The sequence below is a fragment of the Trematomus bernacchii genome, unplaced genomic scaffold, assembly GCF_902827165.1.
Source record: "Trematomus bernacchii unplaced genomic scaffold, fTreBer1.1, whole genome shotgun sequence".
In the NCBI taxonomy this organism is placed as follows: Eukaryota; Metazoa; Chordata; class Actinopteri; order Perciformes; family Nototheniidae; genus Trematomus; species Trematomus bernacchii.
This window is the reverse complement of record NW_022987607.1, coordinates 1,927,443-1,939,996: the sequence shown is the minus strand read 5'-3', so window position 1 is coordinate 1,939,996 and position 12,554 is coordinate 1,927,443. Positions and strand designations below refer to the sequence as shown.

The 12,554-nt window shown below is 43.4% G+C and overlaps 1 protein-coding gene across 1 annotated transcript; it reads left to right on the top strand.

Moving 5' to 3' along the window:
* The first annotated feature begins 221 nt into the window (after positions 1-221).
* On the top strand, positions 222-3,567 carry sox4a (SRY-box transcription factor 4a). Its single transcript, XM_034131127.1, has one exon. The coding sequence runs from the start codon at positions 569-571 to the stop codon at positions 1,664-1,666; it is 1,098 nt and encodes a 365-aa protein (XP_033987018.1). The 5' UTR covers positions 222-568; the 3' UTR covers positions 1,667-3,567.
* The last annotated feature ends 8,987 nt before the right edge of the window (positions 3,568-12,554 follow it).

The following is a 12,554-nucleotide window of genomic DNA, read 5'->3' as shown; positions in this document are numbered from 1 at the left end:
ACACACACTTACACTCACACACTCCTCCGGTGGAGTCTGACAGGAATGAGGTCAGACACACCGATCCTCATTGCACATTATTATTATTATTACCCGTTTTTTTTATTCGACCAATAGGAGGCCAGGGGGCGTGGTTTGAGGGTAAAATCAGGATAGAGACAGACGCTGGTTGGCTGTTATATCTCGCGATGAGGGTATAAAGATGCGAGGATCTCGTTGTTGTGTTTACAGTAATATTACAGAGCGCTCAGGAAACAGGAGAGTATGAGACAGCCACATGGTTCCTCCACCGTTACCATAAGGGACTCGCTCTGCTGCCCACAGAGGCGCGTGCTGAGGCTCGCAGGGCGCGTGTTCAGCCGCACAGGCAGTTGAAAGTTACTCTTAAATTGATTCAGGATTCTGGTGAAAGTTGAGAGAAGGAGCGTCTCCAAAACTGAGGACAAGAAGAGACTTGGATGAACTTTTTTCAGCGCGTGAAATAAGAGTGAGGAATTATTTTTCTGTGAAAGCCTGCTAGGCATTTTTGTGAACTTTGTCAAAGCACTGAGCAGTGTTTCCAGACAGGATGGTGCAGCACATGAGCCAGACGGAGAGCGCTCACTCTCCCGGAGGAGACTCCACGGACACGGGAGAAATGGACTTGGAGATGGATGTGTCTCCCACTCCCGAGTCCCCTTCTTCCGGCGTGAGGAGCGACTTGGCGTGGTGCAAAACTCCAACGGGACACATCAAGAGACCCATGAATGCGTTTATGGTGTGGTCTCAGATCGAGAGGAAGAAGATCATGGAGCAGTCTCCCGACATGCACAACGCGGAAATCTCCAAGCGGCTGGGGAAGCGCTGGAAGCTGCTGAAAGACATTGACAAGATCCCGTTCATCCGTGAGGCGGAGCGGCTCAGACTCAAACACATGGCCGACTACCCAGACTACAAGTACCGGCCCAGGAAGAAGGTGAAGTCGGCGGGCAGCGGAGCAAGTAAACCGGCGGAGCGTGCAGAGAAAAGCGGCGGCGGGGAGCGGAAAGTGAAGAGAAGCCCCGTGTCCAAAGCGGTGAGCAGGACACACAAACCGGCGGGCATTAAGAGTGAATTCCCGTCTCCAGGGGACCACCAGGCGCTCTTCAAATCCCGCTCAGTGTCCGGGGCTAGGCAGATCCCGGAGAAGAGAAGCGGAGGAGAGGCGAGGCGCGGACACATGTTCTGCGGGGCAGGGAGCTTGGAAAGCGGGCCTCCATCCGTGGGGGTCCCGGCGAGTCCCACCCTGAGCAGCTCACCGGATTCAAGCGACCCCCCCAGTCTTTACGAGGATCACAGCCCCGCGGACACTGAGAACTCTCACTCCGCGCGCCTCAGGTACACGCGTGCCTCTTCTCCAACACCCTCAGCGTCTCACTCTTCCTCCTCCGTGTCATCCTCTTCCTCGGATGAAGAGTTTGAAGACGAGCGGCTCGAGTTGACTCCCAGCCCCGGATTTGAGAGCATGTCTCTGGGCGGGATGGGCTTCTCAGACGCGGAGCTGGACCGGGATTTGGACTGGAGCTTCGGGGAATGCGGGGCGGGATCTCACTTTGATTTCCCCGACTATTGCACCCCGGAGGTCAGCGAGATGATCTCAGGAGACTGGCTGGAGTCCACCATCTCCAACCTGGTGTTCACCTACTGAAGAGGAGCGGAGCCGCGACTTCCCCCCCTACGTTTTTGAACTGTTCAACCCTCCAGAACCAGATTATTTCCGCCATTCTTTCACTAGATAAGGGAGAGTGAAAACAGGAAAGAAGAGGTGGCCTGTGTGCGCGTTGAAGCCCAGGCACGCGCCGCTCGCAGACTGACGGGCACGCGCAGACTGGGGAAATGCTTAGTTTGCATTTGTACACGGAGGAGGAGTGAATGTAAGCAGAGAGCAGTGAAACTCACGGACTTCAGCTCTAATGTTCAGACGATCCGCAGTGGAGCAGGACGGAGAACGAACTTTTGAATCTTAATGTTATTTCGGCTCGTGAAAAAGGGACATTTACTGGACATGTTGGGTTTTGTTATAGCCAATACACATTGACCATCAAGTTGCAATTCAGGTGTAGTTTTCTTTCAAAACTCGAAGTAGTTTCAATACCAACACGCATGCCCTCCGAGAAAATGAGGATTTTGTTGTTGTTAAATGCGTAAAAATGTTCATTGCTGCGTAATTACGCAATTTTCTGTGACCATAGGACACAATTCACTATCACCAGCTTCTCTTTCAACGGCAGGACTTAAAACAAAGACTGACTCCAAACTTCAGAAACCCTTTTCTGAACCTTTTTAAACACTCAGTGCACAATTTCAGGACCAATGTTCCCCGACATCCTTTCTGCCTAGTGCTTCAACTTTTGTAGTTCCTCTGTGTCAGACCACGTTTTTTATATCGATGTATTTATACCGGCCAAACTTTTTTATACATAGAAGTATTGTTCTGTACAGGTCTCGTTTGTGTTTGTGCACATACACCTGTCTGTATCCAGCGCGGAAGGGCTAGAAGTGTATCTTATTTAAAAATGTCTGACTTCTCTCACTTTTAAGGAGACTTGAGTGTGTCATGATTTTCTACTTGTATTTTTGTACAAAATCTATAGAAAGGGGTTTCCAGCGAGTGGGTAGCCTACAACATTGTTGTTTGGGTCTACATTGGTTTAGACGTGCAGAGGGGGTTTGTTTGGCACAATCTGACCTCACACAGTGTTTACAGTATTTACCCACATGCTTCTTAATGGCACAGTGACTCCAGTTTCACCAGCGAGTAAACAAAGCTCCACTGAGCTCCCAGTCTGAGTGGAGCCTGTTTCCAGTACACACAGATCTACCGTATATGAGTGAAAGACCCCAGAGAGTCACTGTTTGGATAGAGCTAATACCTCTGTGTGCTTTTTTTTTTTGATCAAGATAAGTTTTATTTGAACCACTGGATGGAATTTCACACTCATTCCACTTTGCCTAGACTTCGGAGGGAGGGAGATGTATGAAGTGCTTCATCTGTTTTTGCGCAAGTTGCATCAAAAAATAGTATTTAACCTTTCTGTACCTGTTGGCTAAGTATAGCAGGCTAATTGTTTTCCTATATTATGGCATGGCAAATAGCATTTGTATTTCAGATTCAGGTATATGTAGCTATAGCTGTTGTGTTTAAGATTTTTAAAAGAATAATAACATGAAGATATTTATGTAAACTGACTGTACTATAAGCAAAGATTGTGTGTTTTATGTATGATGATGATCAACGACAGGCACTAGGACAGCCATCTTTGGACATCCTTATGTTAAAGATGATTGTGGTCCAAGAGTTTCTTTTTCTTTCTACCTTTCCAGACATCTTTTCTATTGTCCTCTTTTCTTTTTTCATTTGTGCAATATGCTGTGTATGATCATGTTTCGTCCAATCATGCCAATATCATTTGATGTTTATAGCTCAAAACCAGCCAATGTTTGGGTCAATCACTGCCTCTCAGACCTCTGTACAGATTGTCGTTTTTATAATTTGTTTTTCTTTTCTTCCAAGAAGGAAATAAAATCAGCTGGAACTGAAAAGTACAACGTGTTTATTCCTGTGTTTTCATTTTTCTCATTATAACATCCTATTCAGAAGAGCTAAAGCACACCTCCACTGCTTCATGTACACACTGTGAATAATGAAGAAATAACTGTAGCAGTCACACATATTGACGCCCCCCTTTTTTCAAAGCATGCTTTCTGCTTCATTATCATATTCCCCAGCCTCATTCAGAAGATCCAATCTGATGTGGGATGTTTACACGAGTCTTTGTGAGCGTGCATGTGAATGCGTTTTTGCTGTAGGTAGCTGCAGACTGAATCAATATCCAGTGAATCGATGGGAGTGGTCTCTCTCTCCGTCTGATTCTACACGTGCAAAAAAAACGTAGCTGCCATGGAAACACTGTATCCAAGAGGGAGGCTGCAGTGTGTGTGTGTGTGTGTGTGTGTGTGTGTGGGATAAGGGACACAGACTGATCCATGGGGGTAGGTGGGGGGCGTCAGACATTTCTGCAAGGCATGACTGGAATAAGGGAGGAGGAGGAGTGTGTATCTGCCTGTGGGTGTGTGTGTGTGTGGGGGGGGGGGGTTTGTCTGTCCTGGTGGATCGTGCAGGAGACTGCTTCCAAATCCAATTAATTCCTGCTGGATGCATTCATTTGTCTCGTGCATCTGACGGGGGAAAAAGAGAGCGACTGAGAGGCAGAGAGACCCCTAAGGTACAGTATTTAGTGTGTATCAATTTACGCCCTATTCCACAAGAGACATTGGTAATTATTTCCATCTCTCCCTCTTTCTGTCAGGAGAGCAGAGGTTCGTCTGTGACATGTCGGGCCGGGGTAATGAGAAAGAAAAAGGCTCGGTCATTACACACAGCGACGTCTGAAATAAGCTCCACATCACACAGGAAGAGGTATGTTTTTGGGGAGAAACAAGTCCAATCAACCCCTGATACATTCTGGGAGATCAAAATATGTCCATGTTCTCCTCGCACACAATCACACGCACGCACGCACGCACGCATACATTCACACACTGACCCACATAAAGATGCAGTGTGTAAATGGATGAGAGGGGATGCACACTTGACCCTCATGTGTTAAGAAAGTCATCATTTCTGCCTAAAACACAAGCCTTAATACAGTTAAATCACTTTAATGCAGATACAATTACATTTTACTGGTTAGAAATTACATTTTCTTAAGAAATACTAGGAAACTCGTCCTTAATTCTCTCTTGGTTGTGTTAGACAGAAAAAACAGTTTAAGTCCCAAAAAGGTCACATTAGCCAATCATTAACTAAATCAAATATTAAAGAACACCCATTCCCCTTTTTCTCCCTTATTAATAATCTCATTACTCCTCATATTTATTTTGTTTGCCCCCAACCCTTGATTAGGAACCACTGGATAAGTGTATAAAATAATGAAAAATATAGTTAGGAAATACATTTACTCAAGTACAAATTCAATGCACTTGTACTTAAGTATTTTAATTGTTTGACACTTCATATTCTTCTATTCTAATCTAAGCAGAAGCCTAATTATAGTGCACAAACATCATATATAATCTTACTAACATTATACTGTTAACACTTAATCCTTTTACTTTCGAGACTATAAGCACATTTTACCCATAATACTTTAACTTAACTAAGGTTTTGTTTGTAGAACTCGTCACGCAGTATTTTCAGTAAATAATTTGAACACAGAATAAGTTTACTTGTGAAAAGTTGGCTCCATTTCACTGATAATACTCCCGTTATTTACTCAGAGAGGCTTTTAAAGGCACGATTGTTGCCTCTAATGGAGTGACTTTAGATTGTTGCCTCTGTATTTGTACCTAAGGGGATACTCTGTGTGACACTGTATCGCCATATATTGCTTTAATGCCTCTTCCCGATGTTACGCTGTCTGTTTGCAGCAGCCATGGCATTTTTATCTCATACCATTACTGTATAACATTAGTGTATTTCCACAGTGTGAGGGCAGGGACATGTTTTATTTATACAGTGTCGACACAAGTAGCACATGAAAGTCCCCAGAAATATTACAGTGATAACACGTAAGCTATCACAGAGTGAGGAGAGATCACTGCTCTCTGCTGGGCCGATGCTCTTTAGGTCCCATCGGGAATATTATAGGAATAATATAGAATAGAATATTGATAGTAGACACCATTAAGCCCACATAAACGCATCACAGGCGCACTCACAGTCCCTGTAGGAATAACACAGGAGTTTAAAGCGGGACAATAAGTCATGTACAAAGAAATATCCAAACGTCGGCCGGCATGGCGTCTTCGTGTCATTGATTTCCAATAAATAAAACACAAAGGTAGTTATAATTTATCCTGTGGTGTGGGGATAAAAACTTTGCAAAAGTGAGACTTCACTTTTATCCCGAGCCATGTGTCAGTGAGTGGAGAAACAGGAGAACTTGGGATGTTAAAAGTGGAATAAACAATAGATTAGAAGCTATTACCACTCATTTGTAGAGGTGGATTCACGAGACCTGACCCTCATTTGTTTCCTGTATTTAAGAAAGTCAACATTTCTGCCTAAAATACAGATATATTACTTTGAAGCAGTTGATAGCAAAAGTGTAACAGCTTTAAAAGTAGTTAGTTTGAGGTTAAACATTACATTTTCTTCACAACAATATGAAACTCTGCCATGTGTCTGTCTCTTGGTTGCCGGCCCAAAAAGGTCAGATTATCCAATAATTAACAAAAATCAAATCGTAGAGAGCAGAGTGAGGGTGTGTGTGTGTGTGTGTGTGTGTGTGTGTGTGTGTGTGTGTCTGTCTGTCTGTCTGTCTGTCTGTCTGTCTGTCGGTGTGAGTGCGTGCGTGCGTGCATCTGTCTGTCTGTATGTCTGTGTGTGTGTGAGTGCGTGCGTGCGTGCATCTGTCTGTCTGTATGTCTGTGTGTGTGTGTGTGTGTGTGTGTGTGTGTGTGTGTGTGTGTGTGTGTGTGTGTGTGTGTGTGTGTGTGTGTGTGTGTGTGTGTGTGTGTGTGTGTGCGTGCATCTGTCTGTCTGTATGTCTGTGTGTGTGTGTGTGTGTGTGTGTGTGTGTGTGTGTGTGTGTGTGTGTGTGTGTGTGTGTGTGTGTGTGTGTGTGTCTGTGTGTGTGTGTCTGTGTGTGTGTGGTCACTCACTGCTCCTGAGGTTTTATTTATTTATTTGTTTATTACACACATGTACACTTTACAAAACATGTTCACTTATACTGTTTTTCTTTTTATAGTGCATGGTGGAAAGGAGCAGGGTTAAACATAATAACAACGTGTGTGTGTGTGTGTGTGTGTGTGTGTGTGTGTGTGTGTGTGTGTGTGTGTGTGTGTGGTGTGTGTGTGTGTGTTGTGTGTGTGTGTGTGTGTGTGTGTGTGTGTGTGTGTGTGTGTGTGTGTGTGTGTGTGTGTGTGTGTGTAGTGTGTGTGTGTGTGTGTGTGTGTGTGTGGAGAGAAGATTACAGTGTGTTTGCTATCTGATGGATTGGGAGTGGGACTTGATTGGAACGATGCACAATCCTGCAGAATCCAATATAGTGGACAGTTGCATGGCTGGGTTAAATGTGTGATGTGTGTGTGTGTGTGTGTGTGTGTGTGTGCGTGCGTGTGTGTGTGTGTGTGTGTCTGTCTGTCTCCGTGTTTGTGTGTGTGTCTGATTGTCTGTGTGCGTGTGTGTGTGTGCGTGCGTGCGTGCATGTGTGTGTGTGTGTGTGCGTGCGTCAGAGGACATGTTTGCCCCCTGGCTCCTGGTTTGATAAACAGGGTAGTGCTCCCATTAAACCTCCATCAGTAGATAAACTGTGGCCCGACACTAATTGACGAATCAGCAGCACTGCACTTGTAAACAACAGACAGTTCAAATAAATCCTGTTTCTGTCTTTGCTTCATGTCCCGATGCTTAGTGATGATATTGATTTAGGGACTGGGGAGGGTCAGAAACAATATGTATACCTTTTTTTGAGGGCTCAACCCCTTTAGATGTAACTATTTTAATTGTAGGACACCCCCACACTGCAATCCCCTCCCCGCAACATTTCAAAAATAAACATGGTTTATCAATATTAACTAGAAGAGGTCAATTACTAATTATTTTAGGGAGTGTGTCACAATTGAATCCCCATTATATTGATTAATAATGTTTTTCTCATTTCTTTGGCAACGGTAGGAGTGACTATTGGTAGAGATTGAATCAATGATAGCCATAAAGATCCAATTCATTTTCTCTTTCTCTCAGTATTTGACTTGCAAGAGAGGAAACAGGAGAGAGACAGGAGAACTCGGGATGTTAAAAGTCGTTAAAAGTGGAATCAGCAATAGACTAGAAGCTTTTATCACTTATTTGTAGAGATGGATGCGTTGACCCTCATTTGTTCACTGTGTTCAGAAAGTCAGCATTTCTGCCTCCAATCCAGTTTTATTACTTTAAAGCAAAAGTTTGAGCGTCAACAGCTTTAACAATAGTTAGTTTGAGGTTTGAAATGGCTTGGTTTGAAAAATCTAATCGTAGAGAACAACCACTCCCTCTTTTACCCCTTAATTATCATCACATGACCCCTCAGACCGCCAGACAAAAGTACCTGAGTGTATAACGGGTAAAGTCATTAAGGAACAGGAGAACTTGGGATGTTGTAACACTACCCGTTTTTGACCCCTAATTGTCTCCATCTTTCCACACAGTCTCTTACGGCATCATGTTCTGAATCACTTTTGTTGACAACACCATTAACCAGTTTATCTATGTTACATCGGGAGAAAAGAAGTCGTGAGAATAGACGAGAAGCAGCAGGACGTCCTCACAAAACACGCTCGTGAGGACGAATCCACCTACACCTCTCAGACGTCGAGGAACACTGTGTTCTTCACATAGAGAACTCATTGTTAAACGCTGCAGCAGTTTATCATGACAGAGGCATTCTGAGTCATAGTAGTAGGTGTTATATGCTTTCGGTAAGATAGAAAACGACTTCTGAGAACATTCAGGCTTGGATCATAATGTCTGAAGCGTGCAGTCTGGTTGTTTCAGAACAGGACAAACTGTTTTGTGTAACCTCACACAGACTCTCAGATGAATCCTGCATGTTTTCATCTCCTCTGACGTGTCGCACACTGTTTTCATGTGCGATCTGGATTCATATAGATCTGAGATGCAAGGCTTGGGTCTCGAGACAGGCGACCCACATGCGGCTTGAATTTAAAATGCTCAAATTAGTCCATGTGTCATTGTTGCTTCGACACAGGCGACATGACATCATCTCCTTGGACAGTTGTCATGATTTCAGCCTGTCTGTCTGAGCCAGAGCCAAGAGAAGCTAAATGAATCATTAAATCAACTTGTTTGTTAGATGCAGTTTGGTTTAATTACAAATAAAGTGCATTAGACATTCACACGAGGAAGCCAAGTACACATTATTGGGGGGGAAACTAATTCAGAGTTGCAGCAGACCTGCAGGCTTCTGGGAGTTTGTTCCAGATATTTGGAAATATCCCTAACCAAATTCTCACTTTCCTCTAACCCTCGTCTTCCTGTGAAATTATAGTTATTTTGACACTTTTCTTACCGTTTTATATTCCTTTCATCCTTCTCTTTCATCCATTTTGCATCCCCAGACAACACATTTCCCGTTTTACTGTTACCTGAACCCATCAGGCTCCAGTGTTTGTGGATGGGATCATGTCCTCGTCACATATGGAGAGTGTGACCTGTTGGAGCTCTTTGCCTGCAGGTGGAAAGAGAAGCAGCAGGTGACTCGTTGTGGATCAAAGGGACCATGTGGCTGTCTGAATCTTTCCTAAACCAACAGTGTGTATCTTAGATAACGTCTTTCCAGAGATGGTAAAAGTACACACATTCTTTACTCAAGTAGAAGTACAGATACTCGTGTTTAAACATACTCTGGTAAAAGTAGAAGTACTGACTAAACTTCTTTACTCAAGTAAAAGTAAAGAGGGCTTTGAAATGTACTTCAGTAAAAAGTACCCATAACTAGCAGCTGTTTTAAAGAGTACCTGACCTCCCTTTATATTAATAGAACAATAATGTCATTGTTAGCTAATGAATGTTTCCATGCTGAACAACGGCAACATGACAACGTTTTCATTGGTCCCTCTTCTTTAGAGAAGACCAGGAAATGATGGATACACGGATCGTGTTCAAATCAATAGGCACGCAATGACTCTAAATAATAATGATCACGCCACCAAACACACATTCAAACTAAAGGAACCAGCCTGTTTGGAAAATGTAAGAAGTAGAAAGTACAGGTATTTGGGTTCAACATGTAAGAAGTAGAAAGTACAGGTATTTGTGTTCAACATGTAAGAAGTAGAAAGTACAGGTATTTGGGGTTCAACATGTGAGAAGTAGAAAGTACAGGTATTTGTGTTCAACATGTAAGAAGTAGAAAGTACAGGTATTTGTGTTCAACGTGTAAGAAGTAGAAAGTACAGGTATTTGAGTTCAACATGTAAGAAGTAGAAAGTACAGGTATTTGTGTTCAAAATGTAAGAAGTAGAAAGTACAGGTATTTGAGTTCAACATGTAAGAAGTAGAAAGTACAGGTATTTGTGTTCAACATGTAAGAAGTAGAAAGTACAGGTATTTGTGTTCAAAATGTAAGAAGTCAAAGTAAAAAGTCGTCAGGAAAATAAGTAAAGTACTGATACCAGAAACATGTACTTAAGTACAGTAATGAAGTATTTGTACTCCACTACTTCCCACCTATTTTTCTGAGCAAAGTGTTCAGATGCTGTTATTTGTTTTGCTCTCAGTGGATCAGTTTCTCCATGAAACTCAAGAGAGAGAGAGAGAGAGATAGATAGATAGAGAGAGAGATAGATAGATAGATAGATAGATAGATAGATAGATAGATAGATAGATAGATAGATAGATCGAGAGATAGATAGATAGATAGATAGATAGATAGAGTAGATAGATAGATAGAGATAGATAGTAGATAGATAGATAGCTAGATAGATAGATAGATAGAGAGATAGATAGATAGATAGAGAGATAGATAGATAGATAGATAGCGCGCGCTCGCTCGCGCGCGCGCGATCCGCTCGATCGCTCGCTCGCTCTCTCGCTCGCTCGATCGATCTCGCTCGCTCGCTCGCCTCGCTCGCTCGCGCGCGCGCGCGCGCGCAGCCTGCGCTAGAGCGCGCGCTCGACTCGCGCGCGCGCTCGCTAAACCAGACAGAAAAAGGAAAAGTCTCGCTCGCATCTCTCCTTCGCCTCTCTCGCTCGCTCGCTCCTCGCTCGCTCGCTCGCTCGCTCGCGCGCCTAGCTCGCTTCGCTCTCGCTCGCTCGCTCGCGCTCTCAGCGCGCGCGTCGCTCGATACGCTCGCTCGCTCGCTCGCTCGCTCGCTCGCTCGCTCGCTCTCGCGACTCGCTCGCTCCGCTCGCTACGCTCGCTCGCGCGCGCGCGGCGCTAGCCGCGCGCGCGCGCTCGTTCGACTCGCTCAGCTTCGACTCGCTCGCTCGCTCGGCTCGCTCGCTCGCTCGCTCGCTCGCTCGCGTGACGCGCGCTCTCGCTCGCGAGCTAGTAGGCCCGGCCATCTCTCTCTTTCCTTCCCTTCATCGGCTGCCCGCATGAGCCAGCAACACAGCGAGGCTTAGAGCAGAGAAGATGCTTTTGATTATTAAAGCTAAGCGTTGGTTGTGGAGCTCTGAGCTACCTGCAGGCTTCTCAGGAAGGAAATCCTGTGGTGGGCTTTAGGAGATGTTCTTGTGCTATTTGAGGGATGATGGTGGGCTATACAAACATTACAGAGCGGGATGAAGACGAGCACGCAGTTTCTTTCAAGTCTTCCGATGTTTCCTGCTCTTATTATTGTTCAGCTCAACGTTGTTTTGAGAGACTGTCCTTCTTATACATCGGTGCAAATGCAGCACAACTGTAGAAAAGCAGATATGATGTTGCTTTCTTTCTTTCATAAAATCTGTTCTGAATTTTATTCCATATTTTATTCCATTCTATTTCTATGTAAATACTGCTATATTTAACTATATTTTATTATTATTTTTCATATATTTTCTATGTTATTTTGTATGTATGCACCATGACATCAAGTCAAATGGGGTGACACTCTGAAAATAGTTGACTTTAATGAATTGTTTTATGTCTACAGATTTCACATAACTGTATAACCTAATATCTTTCATTTAAACGTAATATTATTGCTTTCAACAATGTGAAATCTGTAGACATTATACGTTTAATTAAAGCCAATGTTTCAGTGCAGGTGAATAGATGATATGATACTTCCCCAGTATAGGCAACGTCTTCTGAGACTTTACACAGTCTTCTTCCTTCATTTCATTGACATGTTACAGTCAGAGGGGATTTTAGATATCGCTTTGTATCACTGCTTAAATCCAAAAGTACTTCCATATGAATAAATAAATTCCTGCCATGTTTTTCTGGCTATGCATGAAATATGTAAAGAACACATTATAATATTAATATACAGAGAGTAATGAACCTGGAAGACAATGTTTTGTTTCAATGTGCAAATAAGGCAATATTGAGAGCTAACTTTGAGTGAATTTAGGAGAAATCTAAGGACACAAAATGTAATAAAACAAATACCTTAGTGCAGGGGGGTCAAACTCAAATACACAGTGGGCCAAAATAAAAAAATGGGTACTAGTCGAGGGCCGGACTGGTTCAATGTTTATTGCAAAACGTATTGAAATGAACTTATTGCACATATTAAACCTGGAACTAACAAAGCTTAAATGATTGCCTATAAAAACAACATTAAACATTAAATAATCAGTTGCATTCATTTCTTATGGCTCGATCTGCAGCTTTTCCAGAGTCATTTCTTATGATTACATTTCTCCACAGGCCAACAACAGCTTCAACAAAACTATTTCCCTCAAAGAACAAACCAAACATGCCCTGTTGTCGTGAGAGAAAAAGTGCAGAAGGAAACATCCATGTAAACTCAGTGTGCTGCTCTGTGATGCTAGTTCAAGCCAGATACTTGGCATCTCATCTTGGGTGCAAGTTCAT

Excerpts from the sequence above, each read along its gene's own strand:
- sox4a (XM_034131127.1), top strand. The coding sequence starts at position 569 with ATGGTGCAGCACATGAGCCAGACGGAGAGCGCTCACTCTCCCGGAGGA.